Source organism: Lutjanus erythropterus, chromosome 3, assembly GCF_056507025.1.
Source record: "Lutjanus erythropterus isolate fLutEry1 chromosome 3, fLutEry1.hap2, whole genome shotgun sequence".
Lineage (NCBI taxonomy): Eukaryota > Metazoa > Chordata > Actinopteri > Lutjaniformes > Lutjanidae > Lutjanus > Lutjanus erythropterus.
The window spans coordinates 41,325,862-41,346,561 of NC_139319.1; the positions used below are offsets into that span (position 1 = coordinate 41,325,862).

At 39.6% G+C, this 20,700-nt stretch overlaps 2 protein-coding genes across 2 annotated transcripts in view; one reads left to right on the forward strand and one right to left on the reverse strand.

Moving 5' to 3' along the window:
• LOC146330705 (inactive rhomboid protein 2-like) overlaps positions 1 to 10,933 on the forward strand; it is a 58,215-nt gene extending 47,282 nt beyond the window's left edge. Inside the window, exon 18 of the mRNA XM_084716222.1 lies at positions 9,252 to 10,933. Within this exon, the coding sequence (XP_084572348.1) occupies positions 9,252 to 9,683 (432 nt within the window). The 3' untranslated portion in view covers positions 9,684 to 10,933. The remainder of the gene's footprint in view (positions 1 to 9,251) is intronic.
• Positions 10,934 to 15,854: 4,921 nt separating this feature from the next.
• aanat1 (arylalkylamine N-acetyltransferase 1) lies at positions 15,855 to 20,500 on the reverse strand. Its single transcript, XM_084716224.1, has 3 exons — positions 19,913 to 20,500; positions 18,752 to 18,906; positions 15,855 to 16,471 (listed from the first exon to the last, which is right to left on the reverse strand). The coding sequence occupies exons 1-3, from the start codon at positions 20,058 to 20,060 to the stop codon at positions 16,166 to 16,168; spliced, it is 609 nt and encodes a 202-aa protein (XP_084572350.1). The 5' UTR covers positions 20,061 to 20,500; the 3' UTR covers positions 15,855 to 16,165.
• Positions 20,501 to 20,700: the final 200 nt, after the last annotated feature.

A 20,700-nucleotide genomic window follows, 5' to 3' on the forward strand; every position in this document is an offset into this window, starting at 1 on the left:
TTCAGCTGGGAGGTGTGCGCAAGCAGTGCACTGTGTTACCTTCTCACACCTATTTTCTTTATTAAACAGAAAAATACAAGCTCGAGCTCGAGCTCTTTAAGTGGCTCATAATCTGTGCTCCTGATCTCCAGAACTCCTTTGACATTCCCTGAATGAACTGAAGACCCAACGCTTTGCTAGGCTGATGGACATGATGCTTTGTTCCATTTTATTTGGACTAAAAAGCTTCTAAAGCCTTATTCACACAGTACTACTAATACCTGGGAACCTCTAGTAAATTGCTATAATTGCAAAGGTCATCTGAGATCTTAATCCCATGTTTCTCCTTATTTGTGAAGTGAAAATTCCACAACACATCATCTACCATATTTCACCAAACACAGAGCTCATGTGATGATAACTTCCATTTTGCCAGAAACACACTTGATACCCTTTATTAAAGTCCTTCAAAGTCTTCAGTACACACGTCTGAGCAGACATGGATGTAAACTGTAACTAGACTACTGGTAGAGGCATATAACAGCGAGGTGGTAACTCTAGTTGATGAAGTTATAAAATGTTGATAAAACTTAATATGTCCTTTTGTAACTGTAGTTTGTGTGCCTGCTGTTCCCACTCAGTGGCTTAACTCAGCCCAGCTTAGCTCATTTACTGGAGGGGACTTTCTCATACTGGGGATTATTAGAGCAGAGCTGAGAGAGCACATGAAGCACCTCATGGTGTTCACTGTGCCAGTATCTGGAGAAACAACACAATATGAGACAACTTTACTGTAGTGCTGCTGCACAGCTCATCACGCAGTGTTGGTCAGAAGGTTAAATGTTTCAGAAACATGTGGAGCATCTGAAACATAACCTTTGCTGACATTTACCAACACAGACAGACCACAGCTTCTAAGTTTAATGACCGCATTCCTCCAACCTCTTAGGTATACGTTAGTTTGGATGTGTCTTTGAGCCTTAGTAAGACTGGACACTTAATATCTTAAAATATGGCAAAAACAGATATGAGAACGGGTACCTTGGCTAAAGCTACTACATGGTGTTTTAACTCGTTATTAAATAGTCTCAGTTCAATATTGATGCCTGCCACTGGTTCGATTTTCCTTGAAATCAGCCTGTGTTTACATTTTCCCAGCCAACGTAACAGTGAGTAGCACATTAGCCAGTTAAAAAGAAAAGGGAGGAGATTTTTACTTTAATCATTTTTATTTTTGATGTTATATTTTGTGGTCATTGCAGTGGAAACACTCCCACCTTTTTTCCTTCAAAGTTCCCTGTAGCAGCTTTAAGTTCAGTGCTCACTTTGAAATGTCAGAGACAGATTGAGCAGATTTCTGTTCAGACCACACAGCCTGCTTGTACCGGTGTGTGACGGCTGCCTTGCTAAACTGCAGCAGCGCACACACTTCTGGTGATCACACAAGCAGTGTTTGTGTTGTGGGGACATGTCCTATAGATATTATTCCTCTAAAGTATCATCATCCTTTTTTTCCCACTATTCTTCAATCCATTTTTTATGTTGTTTTATTGTACTATCTGATGTAGAACTGCAACAATTAATCAATTATTAATCAATTATTAAATTAATCGCTGATTATTTTGTTAATTGATTAATGGGTTTGAAGAATTTAATTAAGAAAAAAAGTCAAAATTCTGATTCCAGTTGTATATGCATATTAGTGTGCATAATTCTTGACACTTTCATATTTTCTGTTTTATCAGTTTTAGATATAGATATAGATATATAGATACAGATTTAAAAAAAAGTGGCACCCATCTTTTTCTTACATATTTGTTTATATGTTTCTGTTACACTGTTGATATACTGACTTTCAATTTTCTTAATTTCTCTGTGCTTATATATTTTCTGTTCTTGATTGTTATTACCCCCCAGGATCAGTAAAGTGATTCTAATGTATAAGTGACAAGTGCTTAGTTCATTAGCTGGATGCTAACACATAATAGGAATTCTCTTTAACACGCTAATGGAAATTAACATCACAATGGCAGTGAGAGTATCTTAACAAATGGATCCATTTTACTTCACAAGCTGAACATAAAATACATGCTTAACATAAGATATGTAAAATCACAATACTTAAAAATCACAGCACATATTGAATCGTGATAGTATCAAATCAGGATATAGGTTGTAGGTGTATCATCCTAACTCCAGTAGATACAGACAGTGGTCATGTTGCTGATATGATGTTGATATGATTATCAGCAGATTATTTTGTGTATTTTAGCTGAGAACCGCGCAGTAAAAATTGGAAATATAGCACAGATGCGGCCGCACTGCTCTCGTAGGCTGTGTGGTTGTTCTAACCTGTTAATATAGGTGCTGAAATAAAAATCAACAGGGTCGGTCAGACACACATGCTGCTCTAGCAGCCATTGTGCTGACATACACCTGTCCTCACAGCTGCAGGATAAAACCTATGTTTTATTTGGACATGGTTACCATATTTAATCCACTCTGTATTGTCCTGTGGGACATGCTGATGGAAAGTAAAAGCAGTCCTCTCGACACACAAGATTAAGTGTGTTGTGTGTTTTCGTTGTGTACATGTGTGTAAAGTAGAGGTTACTGAGTCATCTGCAGTTAAATACTATCTTAGGTGATGCTTTGATCACACCTCTCTTTTCTGTCTGTCTGAAATAATTTCCTCTTCTCTCTGTTAGTGAGACACACATTAGACATGTTTTTATGTCATACAAGAAAGAAAACTATGAGATCCACTCTATAAATACTTTATTACCCGTCATTTCCAAAAGCCCTAGAAGCCTGAACCTCCAACAACACCTCTGTTCTTTGTTGGAGTAACTCATAATTCTAATCAAGTATAATCTTTTCTAATTAAAAGTGTAATGTTTGCAAAAAAAAACAGCAATCTGCTGAGCTGTACAAACCACTCAGCATGTGAACCAAACACAGTCTGGATTACCTACTTTTTACTGGCACGTCTCTTCAGTGTGTCTCTCTGTAAAGCCCACTTTCCCCTTTAAGAGATTAGCCTAATGCCATTGTGTGGGCTGACAAAGGCCACTGCTACGCTAGTTAATGAATGGGATTACATTTTCTCTTTAAACAAAGACAATTGTTGCAACAACTAGACATGTCTGGTGATGCTTCTGGTCTGTACACCTTTGTGAACACAAAAGGTTCATCCTGGTACACTTGTGTAGTGTAACAGTTCCTCTTTCATGTGAAGGACAAATGTAGCAGATGACTACAGAGAGACTGACAGATGATTTATGTATGTACAGATGACAGCTCATGGAAATTTAGCTTCTTGTATTTATGTCTTGATGTCACTGAGACATCTGTCATCTTCCTCATAAGCTGACCCAATCTGACGTTTGCGTGCCGTGGCATGAGGTGGCTCTCGGTCTGACGCACCTTGACGTGTGAGCCAGAAATCCCACCATCCAGCTTGCCTTCACGCTGACCGGCTCACAGGTCTTCACACGTCCAGGAATAACCAGAGGAAGCACATGCAAGGCACAACACGGGGCGGTCAAGCCACTTAAGGAGGCAGTTTAAGTGGATTATTCTTTAACTGAGACCCTGTGGCTTGAGCGTTAATTACTCAAACAACAGCTGTGACTGGAACAATGATCAGTCTCACATAGAGTTATGAAAAAAGAATCAAAAGTCATAAATCTCAGAATTTAAGTAGACTGATATTTGAGACATCAGACATATATATGAGATAAATTTAACTAAAAAAATAAGTAAAGGTGAAATTTGTAATGTCATATATTAGTATGACTTTATAACAGTTTGTGTTGCAGTAAAGAAAAAATCTTTCATTATTAATTTACATTTCTTATCTGTTGAATTGACAGTGCTGTCTAACTATCTCTTAAGTAAATATCTTGTATGAACTGTAGAAATGGTCACCTGAAAGTGTAAGTAGAGATTAAACATGTGTCACTTGCCAGGAGGAATTAGGATGAGGACGACAGCCTGCCTGTCCGGGAATACACTGGTTAGGAACATGTGAGCTGAAAAAGAAGCTAAACTGGCGTACACTGAATTGTACCTGGTTTTGCAGGACTATCATTCCCTTCTGTGTAGAGAATATATAGTCAAGTGCTTTACTTCAATAAGAGAAGCAAAACTGCAATGGAAAGAGCAACATCCTTCAGATGAAATTTAAGTTTCAATTTTCTCATCCATCGGTGAAAATGGTCTCTGTTCCACACAAACATACTGCAGCAGCCTAATAATCTTGATTTGAAAATATTAGATATTCACATTCTTGCTAATGGTAAATTGCCCCTCTACTTAAAGACATACTACATAGAATGTTCCTGAAAAGCAATGTATGAATTAACATAAAATAATTCCTGCCAGTAATCACTACTGATGTCAGGATTCATAATTTTCTAGAAAATGAGAGATTTCCTATTCCGGGAACAGAAGCACACTGTCCTTCCATGGAAATGCGCTGTTAAAGTATAACTTAATGCAACAAGGACATAAATGAATTGCCAACCTTTAGTGCATTTTTTGGTGGTATTAATAATTATTAAGGCAAAAGAACTCCATTTATGTTTTAACATAATATTTTAACATAATCTAAACTGCACTCACAACTTGAACCTCAGTACAGCTGTGAGGTCTAAATAATCCTTTTAACAAATTAGGCTTGATAATTCACTGAATAATTGTAATATTCAGTGAATTAACAAACTAAATTTGTCAAAATATGGCATTTGGCGTTTTCAAAGTTGTTCCATTAAGCGAAGGCAGATTCTATATTCTGTTTGTGTTCAGAAGCTGCAGAAGGCTGGCACTGTGTGTGCTGCAGTGTTAACCAGGTCTAATAAAGTCTGTGATCACGCAAAGGCAAAAAGTAAACCTCAAAAAATTCTCACTCACTTGTTCTGACATTTAGAATGGATTCTTTGGGAGATTTGTCGGTCTTTCCTCAGAGCTACTCTGACAAAGGTCCATTTCAAAGTCTACTGTTGAATGTAAATCCATCATATGCTGCTATTTCTGCCAGTATTTCACTCAGTTTTGGATAAAGTATGAAACCAGTCTTCTTGCAAACCAGTCTTACATAAATTTGACTAGTGCAAATTGACACTTTCATACACCACATGAGATGAGATTGAAGAGCACACATGTATCAATAATGACTAACATGGTGGAGCTCAGTGAGTGCATCCAGCTTTTCTGGCACAGATATTATGACAAAGCAACCTTGAGTAATTCTGCATATTAATATTTTTACAGTTTAATTTCTGTTGCCATTTCTACGCAGGTCCCAATATTACATGCCTCAGTCCGCTTACCACACATGGAGAATCTGTAGACACAATAAATCTGTAGGCATATGGGAATGCAGACGATAACCAGTGGGTCCTGAGACTGGGAAGACACAGGCTGGGCTGCTTGATGGATACACCTTCTTTGAGCTAAAAATCAAATCAGTCCACATAAATAACCAAATGTGGATCTGAGTGTTGCATCTTTCCAGGAAAATATCTTTATTTGTTGACAGAATTTTGTCTTTGAAGTGGGTGAGCATTCACAGAAAGCAAAACATTTTCAGAAAATGCGAAAGTCAACAGTACAGACATTAAGAAAGGCGATTACAACTTTCCATCCATTGATCGGCTTATGTCAGTTTTAGTCCAGTGCCATTCAGATGGAGTGGACTGAGCCAGTTTATTCTGAGGTCCATGTGATGACAGGACGTTGAGTGGAGGGCAGAAGAGTTGATTGTGAAACCAGAAGTGAATGATTTTTTAGTTTTTAGTCAAATAAAAATCGATTGAATCTCTTCTCCCTTGTCACACACACACACACTGCTATGAATTAAATCAATAAATGATTTAAGGGAAACATGATAATTGATTGTGTTTCCATTCCCACTGATTGATGTCCAACAATAAATCACTACCAGTGGGTTAGCTTAGCAGAGATGTCCTCCTGGTCGCTGCTCTGAGTCAACATGGCGCGTGTAAGGAACGTGTTGGCCTGCGTGTCTGGGTTGTGTGGGTGGAGTGCTGCACCATGCTACTTTTCTGTTTGTGGGAGTTGAATGTCTTCACAGATTAGCCATCTGCCTCTGACCAGGCCAAGCCTCCAAACTCAGCCCTGACGTCACTCTAATCTGCTCACCTTTACTGCCTGACCCAGGGCTCGCACTGAAGTTCTTCCACACAACCAGATTGAAATCTGAGAGAATCTGAGAGTAAATAAACCTCTGTACAACAAACACAAACAATATCTTCATAATCATCACAAACTATTCGGTCTGACTGGCTCAAAACGTCCCCAAAACTGGAATCAATGCAGTATTTCTGCTTTTTGATAAAGAATACCATTATGACCAGAGAGAGATGTTGTTAACTTATTATCCCTCATGTGGTAATTACCAGATAGTAGTCAGTTTCTCAAGTCAGGATTAAGTCCTCTAGTGATGAGTCCATTTAATTGTTACCTTAAATACTGTCTTGGTTACTTGTTGCCAAGATTTAGTAATCAGGTTAAGGTCCAGCTGAAATTAAGTCGTGCTTTTTCTGTCTGCTACAGAACATATATCTGCTCTGTAGATCAGGTCCTGTTTTCTCCTTTGAGGAAAAAAATCAGAAAACAAGAACAAATGAATTTTTCACAACCTCAATTAAAAAAAATGTTAGGTATTGTGTAAAACATTAATAAAAACTGAATGCAATCATTCGCAAATACTTTTCAACTTGTACTAATGTTCTTGGAGCAACATATGCCGCCATCCAGACAATGTCCCTGCTTAGTTCAGTGAGACGATGCTGAGATACATTGTGGACGTGTTAGAAAGAGTTCAGGTACTAGACTGACCTTCCTGCAGTCCAGACCTGTCTCCCATTGAAAATGTGTGGTGCATTATGAAGTACAAAATACAACAGCGGAGACCCTGGACTGTTGAACAGCTGAAGTTGTATATCAAGCAAGAAACAGAAAGAATTTCACTTTGAAAACTTCAGTTCACAAACACTGACTGAGTGTTGTATAAAGAAAAGCTGACTTACAGTGGTAAATAAGTGTATATTTACAAAAAATCAATTTGAGTATTAAATATCTTGTCTTTGTACTGCATGCAGTTGAATATAGATTCTGTTTTTATTTACATTTTGCACAACGTCCCAACTTTTTTGGAATTAAGGTTGTATATTTTTTGGTTTTATGATATTGCCCCCTAGTTTTGTGTTAATTCAATGGGATCCTGTGAGACCTTATTTTGATACAGACATCAGATCTGGCATAAAGTTGTAATATCAGTGTTGTGTCACAGACACGGTGAGGCAGACAGCAGCCTGCTGTACAAGAGCCACAGACTTTGAACAGCAACAAACATCAACTTTCCTGCTCAAGTCTCCTGCTTATCTAACCGACAACACAAACATGAACACACATCTTGTCCTGAAGCTTGTCGAACGAGCCCTCAAACAAACATAACAGCATGTAAACGAACCTGCAATTGTCACTTTGGCCCAGTGAGAAGCTGCTGTATTTGACAAAGCATCAGGCTACAAGCCATTTTCAATGGATGCTGTTTTCTGGCTTCATGTCGCCGCCTTCCAGCACTTGTTGCTGTGTGCCAGCTGTGAGGTGTACAAATCAAAGTTGAGCTGGCCTGCTCCAATGACACTGATGCAACATCAACTAAAACATTGCAGCTTGACAATGCATCTTCACTGACTCTACACACAGGTGTTCAGAGACGTCAATTAGCAACTCAGCGACAATGTATTGTCAATTGTCATCAGAGGTTAAGGAGACATGTTAAGTTTAAATAGTTGCTTCTCTGACAACAAAGCCACAGCCACAGTGTCCTGCTTTGAAATGTCTATTCCGCCCCCAAAATGTGTGTGTTTTTGTTTGCGCTTTTCATGTTAAAGTTGAAATTAATGCTGAATCTTTGCTGAATGAGTGTCTGTTTGAGTCATAGAAATCATTAATAATCTTTAAGAAGGCATAGTTGTGTATAACAGCAAAATTGAGCAACATGTTAAAGGAGTCTGGCAGGTAGAAGACAGGTATTCACTGAACTCAAACTCCAGAGTGTGTATTTTCACAGCAGTCGGCTCTAGATTTCAGGAAAACAGGCTTAACTTTACATTGGACTACACTCTCAGCTCATGGTTCTGGGGCCTCAACAAAGGCTTGAAACAGAAACTTCAAGCAGCACAAATCAAACTGGTTAGAGTGGGACTAGGGCTGGATCATAGCAGTCATGTGGGCAGGTCTCAGTTCTTTCAGCTTCAGTAGCTTCCATCTGAGAACAGAGTGTGCCAGATACAACTCTCTCTGGTCCACAGGATCCTTAATGGCAGAGCCTCTAGTTATCTTGGCAGCTACTTTAAGAAGCTGGAAGAAGTCCATAATCATAAAACCAAATCTAGGACATCTAACCTGTACCTTTATACATTTGAAAATATGATTGGTGAGGTTTCTTTCATTTACACTGGAGCTACAGAGTGAAAATACAGCCTCTCGTAATCAATGAGATGCAGAAGCCACCAAATATGATTGTGACATTTTTAATACACTATATCTGGGTTTAGAAAACACACAGCTATTCTTTTACTTCTTTTTAAATTGTAAGTGTACTTTGATGTGTCATGATGTGTTTGTGCAATCTGCCTGAGCTTCCTGGTGTCTGGGGAGGAGGGCGATTCAACCGTAATCTGTTTATTAAATAGGTTTTAAACCTATTTAATGTACAGTTTGTGGCTCCGACTTACTATTTGGACTGCAGTACTCATTTTTGGACATGCATTTGTTACATTTTGCTCCATTTAATTGTCTTTTACTGCTGGGAATTTTGTGTAGAAGATCAAAAAACATAATATAAAATCATATTGATAAATCAAGGAACAAAATACAGTAGGACACATTTCAAATCTATGTGACCTACTTGTGTGACCCTGTGTTATCTCTTACAGTGGAGTAGGAGCTCTCTGTTGAGAATAAAAACTGCTGTTATTTGGAGCAAATATAAATGAACAGCAGAGCTGTTAAGTAAAGTGAAGGTTATCCAAAGGCTCTGTGTCACCAGGAAACAGGATGTATGCATTTTATCTCTGGTACACATCAGAGATGATGAGTGTGTGCTCAGTCAGACATGTAAGTCTTTATTATTCACAGTGTGGGGGTGTTTTCTGTGTCAGTGGTGCTTAGTGTCCCTGTGTTAAGTTGGGTTTTAATTTGACTTAAGTCTTTTTCCTCTTGTCCTCTCCCTCCAGGTTGGTCCAGCAGGCTCTCAGTTTGGACTCCTTGCCTGCCTGTTTGTCGAGCTGTTTCAAGGCTGGCAGATGCTGGAGAAGCCGTGGAAGGCCTTCCTCAAACTGCTGGGCATCGTCCTCTTCCTCTTCATGTGCGGCCTCCTGCCGTGGATCGACAACATCGCCCACATCTTCGGCTTCATCAGCGGTATGCTGCTCTCCTTCGCCATCCTGCCCTACGTCACCTTCGGGACTTTCGACAAGTACCGGAAACGCATCCTCATCGTCGTCTCGATGTTGGCTTACATCGGGCTCTTCTCCTCCCTCATCGTTTGGTTTTATATTTACCCCATTAACTGGCACTGGCTTGAGCACCTCACCTGCCTGCCCTTCACAAGCAAGTTCTGTGAAAAGTATGACATAGACCACAACATTGAGGATGTGGTGCACTAGCCTATGGGCTACTTGTAACGTCCAAGAGGACAGCAGGGTCTGTGCTACGGATCTTCTAGCCAAAGACTAGGTCAGCTGTTTCCAGGTAAAGCCTTTTAAGAATGTGGCAATCATATTTTTTAATCATTCACTCATCAGAGGACCTGGTCAAAGAATGGAACTGTCTCCTCAGTCTGCTGACTTTCATTCAGCAAAACTTTACTCAACCTTTTCAATCCTCAGTAAAGTCTGGCACTATCTAGCATGTTCACTTGCTGATGGGCTAGCTGATCCTCAGAACCAGAGGACAGGAAAAGATACTCAGGACGTCAAAGCTGCATAGAGCTGGGTGCACCCAAAGGAATGGATTCACAGAGAGAGAGGCACTGTCTGTCTCCCTCAGGCCACGAAAAGTTCTGTCAATCAAAAGAAGCCAAATGACAGAGGAAGACATGAGCATCTCTGGCCAACAATCACATTTCCTTTAACTCTTTGGAGGACAAACAGCTGAGATGAAAAGGAATATTGATCATCAGAAGCCTCTTCCAACTAATTCATGTTTTCAGTAACACTGGGTTTAACACTACAAACGCTGTCATTCACTTCCGCTGCTTGTCAGTGTCTTGTTTTTTTGTTTTGTTTTTTATCTTTGCTGTTTTGTACGTATGCACTCAGCATGTCGATATTCTTTGGAGTCGTGAAATGTTATACTAAAGGTGACGATGTGTTCCATGTATTAATTGTGCAGCTGAGTAGTCGGAGGGACAGTTCACCCCAAAATCAAAAATACAGATTTTTCCTGTCCTGGCCTGTCATGTTATTTATCCAGTGAGTTTTGCAGATATTGACCATAGAAATGTCTGCCTTCTCTTCAGTATAATGTGACCAGATGACAACAGTGTGGTGGTGCCCAAAGCGCCAAAAAATACATTCAAAAAACTCAACAGCAGTGTCTCTTTCCAGTAATCATGACTTTGTCGTTCAAGATAATCCACAGACCTTGTTCTGAGCAGTTTCATGTAGGAACTACTTTATTTATGCCGTAGAATCTGAACTACTTTAGAATCTAGGAATGGACTGTTATCACTTTTTCATGTCCAGTACCAGTACTGATACTACAACCCTGAGTATCTGCCAGTACTGATACCAATCAGATACTATTTTTTCCCCTTTCTTAAAGAGCTAAGCTGTGAATAATACCGTTAATATATGATACCTGTTAATGGATTCACTGTGCTTCACCTAGCCATCAATAAAACATCATGCTCACACTGTGAAAAAAATATTCTACTCCCCTAGAGAAAGAAATACACAGTCCACAACATGACTCAGTCACACACAGAGAACTTTTAGCAGCATTTTTGATTGGTCAGCACCATTCAAATACTTAAAATTAAAATAAAATTACATCTGTGTTACTTGTGACACTTCTCTCTTTATAGCATGTTGTGCAAAGTTTAGCAAAGCAATTTATTTAAGAGTTTAGGCTAATGGTTTGTGTGGGAATATACTTTTCTTTCACCCCTGATATCCCATCTATTGAATTTTGGCCAGTATCAGACCAATTCATCCCCATTAGAATCTACAGGAACCACTTTCTTAACTGCTCACAACGACGTCTGTGGATTATTTTGAGTAACCAGGCCATGATCTCTGGAAAAAGACACTGGTTTTTGATTTTATTTTTTTATTTTTTTGGTATTTTTGGTGCTTTGAGCATCACAAGCCAAGTGCCATTTAGTCCCATTATATTGTAAAGAGGGCAGACATCTTTATGAGCTCCAAAACTCTGCAACTAGATGGATAAAAATCTAGATGGATAAACAGCACTGCAGATCAAAGGAAAAATATCTATTTTTGATTTTTGGGGTGAACTGTCCCCTTAAAGTCAATTATCAGTGGTCAGTTAAGGCAAGATTTCTATCTGAAACCACACGTTGCCTTAAATAGACTATGCCATTTTACAAAGATGCCTCATTTAACTTCTGCTTACTGCTTCTGATCAACCGACTGAATGCCGATGAACACATTTCTGACCTGAAACTACCAAAGCAACTTCACATGCTGCTCATATATGCACGCTGTTTTTTACAGTCATTGAGTTTTCTGTGTGTCACTGCCACCAACACATTCACAAGTTCTCAGTCAAGATCTGCTGGTCATGTCTCATATTCGTCCAATAACACAGTGGTGCCTAAACCAACTCTGAAGATAACGTTTATTTGAGGAGTGTAATTATCTGAACAGGCGTTTTTTTTTATTTGTTGGATCAAGTTTTGTATTTTTGACAGTCCAAGAATCACAAGATATAATTTATGTTTTACCTGAGCCTTAATGTGTTTATGTAAAATATCATAAAAGGCTTTTTTTCTTTGTTTTCTTTTTTTTTTTTTTTTTACCAGTGACACATGTGAATACCTTCCATGATGAAACAATGCAACAAAGATGGTTTGCAGCTGTTTGAAAGGGACTGAAATTCAAAAATACATGTTTTCCCCTGCCCTGTAGTTTATCCATCTGGATTTTTTTGAGGTGAGTTGCAGAGTTTTGGAGATATCAACTGGAGATGTCTGTCTTCTCTCCAATATAATGAAACTAGATGGAATTTGGCTTGTGGTGCTCAAACAGCAAAAAAAAAAAAAAAAGAAAAATTCAAAACCAGTGTCTTTTTCCATAAATCGTGACCCTGTTCACAACAAGGTGTGTGGATTATCTTGAGTAACCAGGTCATGATTTCTGGAAAGAGACTGGTTTTGGATTTTTCAGACACACTTTTTGGCTTTGAGTGCCATCTAATCCCATTATATTAGAGAGAAGGCAAATGTCTCTTTACCTTGTGAGACAGCTGGATTTGAGAGAGAATCCATCTTGCCAGACTTCAAGTTATCTGTTTGTGTCTGTGGTGCAGCCAATCAGCGTCCTAGGAGGGACTACTGGAACTATGGGTGTGGTTTCAGGTGTGACGACAGTGAGAAGCGTTCATGGAAACAACTCATCTTGAACAAACAATGGCAGCTCCTTAAGATGTTAGCATCAGTTATATCAGAACTTCACTAAAAGATGGACACAATGTTTTTCCTCTTCTCCTGACTGGCTTTGGCAAGAGTCTCATGTGATTGGTTGAAGGTAGCCCATGTTAGATGGTTCATCCAATCTCCTGCCAAGTGAAAGTGCTTGCCCTTTTCCAAACAGTTTCAAAAGACGACTTACCCAGGTGGGTCTGTGTAACAACCCATCTGGCGTGTCAGGTTAGACATGAGTTCAGCCAATATCACCAAAACTCTGCGACTCGGATAAATGACGGCACTACAGTTAAGAAGAAAAATATGTAATTTGGATTTTGGGGGGTGAACTGTCCCTTTAAGCAGTAGAGTTGCTGCAGTCATAGGATTTTCTTCAGACAGACACATTCAGATTAAACCTGAACATGTCTTGTTCATCACAAACACATTTTTTACACATTTCTTTTAGTCTGAATGCTAACAGCTGATTGCCTGTGTTGTGTTCCACAGCCTGTAGTGAATTGTTGCTGGTCTGTGGAGTTCCTGACAAAGTCCTCACACCTAAAGTCAAACATGTCTTTCACTGTTTCCCAGCTCTTGGCGTGGATCTAGTTTGTTGTTGTCGTCGAGGACTGCAGCATGTGTTGACCCCAGCTGTTAGGAAAGCCCCGGTAATGACTGTTGTGTGAAGGATTATGTGAGTTACTAAGTGAGTTATGAGATTATGTGAGCTGGTCTGACTCACTGATCGTCTGGTGTTGTTGAGAACACAAGTTCTTAAAAAAAAAAGAAAAGAAAGCATGCTGAATCAGTTGTGTGTTGGACAATTCAGATGTTCAAATCAGTTTTAACACCACTGTGTTTAGGTTGTGTTCAGGACTCAGTCAGTGAACAGTGACATGCACCACTTTTTAGGAAACCTCTTTACTGTGCCTTCTGACATGTGAGTGTCTGATGTGAAACACAACAACCCGCATCTTCAGTCATGACTGTGTGCAGCTGTGTTTGACTTGGGACCAAATAATTTCACATTTTTTCTATTTTTCTGGAATAAAAAGGGAAAGTTTCAAATGAATTTCAGGTCTAGGTACTGTTCTGTGTCATTTCAGTTTTATATGTGAAAATTTGTGTGTTAATGCACTTAGATGCCAAAATAAAAATAAATGTCAAAATAATGAGGGTATATGTGTCAGAGAAGTTTAATTTCATGTTGGTTTCTGTGCATTTTCTTTACCTTTGGTACCACAGGTGTGAGCGTGTTGATCATGAAGAGAATTAGACGTTTTTTTTTATTATTATTGAAGTGTGAGTAACTGCCAATTATATTTTCATGGATCTGATTTAATGTTGTAAATTCAACAATAAGTGCAAATCTTTAAAGGTCCAGTGTAAAAGATTTATGCAGGAATATGTTGGAAGTAAGTATGTATTCATTTGTGTATAATCTCCTGAAAAAAGGGATCGTTGTGTTCTTGTTACCTTAAAATGAGCCCTTTATATCTACAGAGGGTGTGGGTCCTCCTCCATGGAGTCTGCCGTGTTGCACCGCCATGTTTGTACAACAGCCCAGAAAAGACAAACCAAACTGTGGTATTTGGTGGGGCCTTTCACGTTTTGCATGTGTTTCACAGCCATCATAGGTTCTCTTGCACCTTTGGAAGGGGAGGGTGAGATGAGGTGACTGCAATCTGCAGGCTTGCTGCTAGATGCCGCTAAATCCTACACACTGATCCTTTAATTCCTGTCGCTGACAGAACAACTCAACTGCTGTGTCCAACATTAACTTTTAAAAGTTCATGGAGTTGGACTGTTAAACTGTTGTTGACAATTTTTATGTTTTTTTTTGGGCAGACTTGAAACGTGGCTCTGTGACATGTCGGAGCCATGATCCCCCAACACTATATCAGCCCCACAAACAGACACACAAACGACACGGCTTCACCCTCCCCAACGGTCAGTTACAAACATACATTCAGTGACTCTCTCAGTCCAAATCAGTCCAGCAGTTCACTTCAGCTCACTCCAGTTCCAACAACCTGAGCACAAAGAAGAAAAAATAATACCACCCTGTCACCGTCCTCTGGCTCTGGTGGCTCAAACATGTCTGGACATGTCCAATAAAGCTGCTAGACAGAGTGTCCATGTTTCAGGCTGTTTTCAGGTCATAGTGGTGTTTGACACTGAGACAGCAGAGTGGACACACCCCGGTGTTTCACAGCAGAGAGAACAACTCATTTATTCATGATTTTAAGACCTAATTTTGTATACTAAGATATTTTTATACTCATTCAAATTTGGCTGGGTGGTTAATAACATACATTTCTGTAGTGTGACAAAATCAGAACAACAACAGAACAAGCTAACAGGACAGGAAGTCCTTAAGTTGCTCAGAAAAAATGAAAATCTGCAATTCCATGGCAACTAAGTAAACTCTCTCGGTTTACTATCAACTGTTAAAAAACTTTCCCTAATAGATTTTAAATAAGGAGACCTAACATCAGACATGCTGGAAAATAAAACCTTTATTAGTTTAAGAACAAATCGTTGTATAAAACAGTAACATATTCGTCTTGATTCAAGACCTCGGGAGGCAGAGCTGGTGACTGTCTACTATCAAGGAGAGATTTTAAAAGCACATATATAGGAGGATAAAGATATCTAAATGTACTTATTTATAAACAATATTTCAATTTGTTTGCTATGAAAGGCTATATTTTGTTTTTTAAAATACACCATATCCTTATAGACTTATTACAGAATATAGAACGTGTTAATAATTCTGCTACAATCATGTAGTCAGTCAGTCAATACATCACAGACCTTTGTTTGATTGTTAACATCCCTCATTTCTTTTTGTAGTTTTATTCCATAGTGAATGTTAACTGTTTACTTTGGCATATTGCTTCATACATGTACCATCATTATAATTACATAAAGTTTGACATAAACAGTGCTGCTGTGAAAGGCATACCGTTTAAACAACACTACACAGGACAGAATGCATTCATAAAGAGCAGACAGCTTTTATTGACTAAAAGCAGGCTTCATACAGAGCCTGAAGAAATGAGGCTAATTAAATAACATATAAAACAGGAAAGAAAGAAACAAGGCATCTGCGTTCTATTATAATATGATAAATGTATAAAAACAAAAATAAAGTTGCTTTGTACAAAAAAAAGAAATTTGAAACATTTCCTCATATTCTTTCAGAACTTTGCTCTAATGATTTGGTTTTCATGAAACTACAGATCAAGGTATTTGTAGTTTCCGACCTCCTCATTTCCAAACTGCTATTGTTGGCAGCTCTTTGTGTCGTCTCTCTGCAGACTGAACACACACCTCACTGTCTGCTGACTCGCTCACAGTGATGATCACAAACTCAACTGGTCGCTCATGTGCAGCAAAGCTGCTCAGATGTCCCCTTGTCCAGTCTCCACACAGGAAGGGAGTCCCACCGTCACCTGTAGCCCGGGAGCGTCCACATTACGTCTCTCTCTGTCCTCAACAGCCGCTGTTACGTCTCATGAATGCGTGGCCCCTGACCGGGTAGAACATCTCGATGAAGGTGAGGGGCCCCACAGTGATCTCACTAGGGCCCTGCACCTTGAAGCCTGACTTCTGGTAGAAGGGAACCAGGAAGTCTTCGCACATGAGTACGGCGCGGCGGACGTAGGGCAAGCAGCGGAGGTACTGCAGGTAGCGCCACATCAGGATGGAGCCTTTGCCCTGCTGGCGGAACGTCCGGTGGACGGCCAGGACATGGATGTGGACGGTGGTCCCATGAGGCTTGTGGAGAGTCAGGGCATCCTGGGAAACAGAGGTAGAAGAACATGTGAATGCTTTATAACTGAGGAACCTGTTGGGCTTCCAGTGGAACAGGTGGGTGGACTGATCCCCAAAGTATCAATTACAGATAAAAACATTTGATTTGACTATTGACTCACCATTTTCTGACATTTTAAAACAAACCATTATTAATTAATTGAGAAAATAAACAACTGATTAATCGACTGAAAATACTCGATAGATGAATCCCTACTGGTATGAATATCAGTGTTACTGACTATACACACTTTCTGTATTACTGTCAGATCAAGACCAGATTTGGTGGTATCATCCTCCCCCCTGATGGAGGGTAGAATTGGTGTCACTAAGTTTTAACCATAAATACTTGATACTAAAGGGACAAACGATGAGCAGTTGTCCCTGTTGAGTCCAGTTTTCTTCCAGCTGTTTGAGAGACAGATGATGTTTTGAGGTGTCTTAAGGTGAGATGGTGTAACTTTTTAAATATTTTTAATTTTCTCATAACAGAAGAAAACTGGATTAATTAGCCACAAAATGCACAGTTGTTCACTTCACATCTCTCAGACATGTTGCTGATGCAGTCTGGTGTGACCACTGGCTCATGGAGTTCTGCAGGGATGATGTGTTTTTGTAGGCCAAACCTGGGTTCCTTGACAAAAAGCCAATTGGAATTTTCCAATTTTGGACTTGTGCAGAAAATAAGCTCTGACGTGTTTTATCTTTACAAACAAACACCATTTACATCATTTGAAGTTAAAATGCAATTGCCAGAGGTAAAAAAAAAAAAAAATAGCGTTATATAAACAAACTACACCATGATCACATGACTATAGCACCACTATTAAGTGACTATCTTTTCAGACCCCTACCCAAGTAGTGCTGCTGCCTGAACCTATTCCTTTCAAGAGCTGTAAGTTGGGGAGTCTACAGACGTCCTGGTTGGACGTTAGCAAACAGTTTTTTAAAGACATGTAAAACTTAAACATTCACCAGTGGGTTATTTATGTATTATGTACACTTTGACATATTTTATATCATAGAACAAGACACATACAAGGACCTTTCGGTTCCTTGTATGTCAAGCACATGTGAAGAATTGACAAATAAAGCTGACTTTGACTTTGACTTTGACATGCAAATCTTTTAAGCATGCGTTAGCCACAGACTTTATTTCAGGCATCTAACCAAAGACACATTCAAGCTAATGTGAACAAACTTGATACCGCTACGTAACTAACATTACTAATAAAGTTAGCTGACTTTATGACTCCTCTGTATTGTTACAATTCATTTTAGTATTTTCTGTCACTTTGTAATAACCACTTGCGACTGCAGTGACCAGTATTCAGCAGTTACACATGATCTGATTTAAGCTCTGATTTGTTGCTTCATGTGAGGAGTCAAGTGTTTCTACCTGCCATCAGAACCACACATGGCAAACCAGGAAAACCAAATGTGTCTCCATCGATGGGAATATGGTGCTCTTTACTATTTTATTGTGGGATTGTGATTTTCGATCTTTGGAGCTTCAAAATTGCATTAAAATGTTTCAAAAGTTTTTAAACTCTAAAATACAGCAGCCTCTGACCTCTGTATATCCTCAGACTTGTTTTGCATGTTATCTTCTGTGAATCCTTTGCACTGCCCTGCACATCTGCACAAGTATGTACAGTATTGTATTTTATAGTGTGAACAGCAACATTTAGATTGTCTTTGCTGAAAAACCTCACAGCATTTTAATTCACATTATTTTTTAATTGTTATCCTTTGTATTATAATTCCTGCTGTTTAACACTTTTTCTAATTATAAGTCTGCTTTGCAATTACAGTCGCAAGAGTACGGCTCCCTGCAGTTCACTGCACATTGAATGAGCATGTGAGAAATAAAACTTTTGAATCTCGGTTATCATTTCAGTTAAGAACTGTTACAAGAATTAGTACATTAAAGCATTAGAAGAAAAGTAGGATGTAGCATCCCAGTTTCCAGAAAACCCAGAGGCAAATGTCTTTTTCATAACTCTGGATCTCTTGCATTATGCACCACAAAACTCTCTGAGTGTGATTTGCATCAGAGGCTTACTTCCACCAGTCTGAATATCCTAGTGAGATTTATGTGGATCTATTTTCCTCACCCACTGAATTTCCAAACACGTTATAAATATGCCCTTAAATCTTCCAGAATCTCTTCTGTTAATCTGTTTTGAACCTGGACTTGCATTTTCCTTGCCAGTCGCCAGCCTGGGTCAAATCACTGTCCAGGTGTCCTCCGCTCTGTCTTACCATGGTAAGCCTCTCCTGGTCCCACAGTGAGCCAATGATGAAGGCCACCAGACGTCCCTCCTCGAACCAGCCAAGAGACAGCTCAGGGCACAGGGTGAGGAAGTGACGCACCTCGTCCAGGTGGAGAGGACACTCACCGGAAACTGAGATGAAGGCTGTGAGGATGAGGAGAACCAGTGTGATCAAAGGTTATAAATCAGGAGAAGAGAGTATAATGTTCCCATCTGTACTGACCTACAGGATATACTGAGTCACAGACAGGGGGGTTATAAAGGTTAAAGGTGCCTGAGCTGATATCACATATCCTTTCTTTTGTTGATGTTGCTGTTGTTTGCTTTTGATCAAAAATTGTCATCATTATAAATTGTAATTTTGAACGTGGCTGAGTTGCATATGAGAAAAATTCAACCATAAAAAATAACTCATATCACATTAAGGACAGAGTTAAATCACCATAGTAACTTTTGCAGTGGGCTACACATCATAGTGAGTAAATGTTAAGATGTGGTCTCTGGAAGAAAGAGAAACTTCTTCCTGTAAATGTAATTTGAGTTAATAATGAAGTTTATGTTGCTCATAGGGTTGTTATCAGTGAGTGGAGGTTTATCTTTTTTTAGTCAACATGTGAGTGAAAACATGAACCACACTGTCAAAATGACAGAGTTGAGAAAACTTACTTTAGGCAACTTTTGAGCCCAACTCAAATTTTTAGGTCTTTAGGTCTTGCGATAGTTTACTTTCCCTTTTTAGATAAACTTGAATCTCTGAGTTCAGAAATTTACTAAAATATATTTCAAAGATTGTTGTGGAAAGTTACTGAGTGGCAGAGAATAATTTTTAAAGAGTTAATATTTTTAATTTCAACCATTTAATTTTCAAGCACCCAACTCATGATAAATTCTGCTCACAGGTCATTGTGAACAATTTTTGAATTACACATTTTTGGAGGCTTTCTGAAACTCAAATATTCAAGTTTATCTAAAGGAGAAAAAGCTAATTATCTCAGTAAAAGACTGCAGGTTGGCAAACTGGTTAAATGTTCCTGTATCCGGTAAAAGAAAGAAAATGTTCCTTGTGCGTAAAGTTACTGTGCCGAGAAGAAGTGCCCTAACGTTACTGGGACAGCCAATAATAAGTGGTATAGTCTGGTAGTCTGCTTACCTTCTCTCTCGATCTCGAACACACTGATGGCATCCTCTGGGCTCAGGGAGCGGAACTCGCTGGCCGGCAGCGTGTGGCGGCGACCCCGCGGCCCCGGAGAGCGCATGTGGAGCGGCTTCATGAACGGCACTGCGCTCACCACCGACATGGCCTGATTTATTTCCCCTTAGATTAAGTTAAGTTAAATCAAATGACAGTTGTACTCTGTGGTTTCTGCTGTTCTCTCCGTCCGTCCTCTGGAAGTCTGACCCGCGCGTAAAGAGGACTGTTCCTGAAGACTGAGCGGAGCGCGGCGCGCCGGCAGTATTTATACCCTGAGCCTGTGCGCAGAGGCAGCTGGTCTTAATCCTGAGGCGAGCTGGAGGAGCCTCCTCTCCCCATGAGAAACATGAACAATAAACATATTTAGTCGGGGTCAGGGGGTGTTTGTGTTGAGAATGATCCTCGTCATGCCACCATCAGAGCCGCAGCAGATTTGGATTTATGATCATGTGTTGGAGATCTCACACCAACATATTAGTGACCTGTTATTAAGATTCATTTCAGGTGTAACATCCAGTAAAGTGACTCACCTGGTGTCTCTAGAGGATGATGGGTAGATTAGAGGAGAACGAGGTATTGTGATGGAGCATCAGTGTCAGTGTTCATGCCGTCACACTGATCAGACTGCTCTCTGCTGGTGTTACTTAACTGGGCCATCTGAAGGACTCACCTCTCTTCATGTGATTTCTCTGAGGGAGACTTTCCGCTGGCTGCCCATTGTCCCTACAAGTCGAGTTCACGATCTT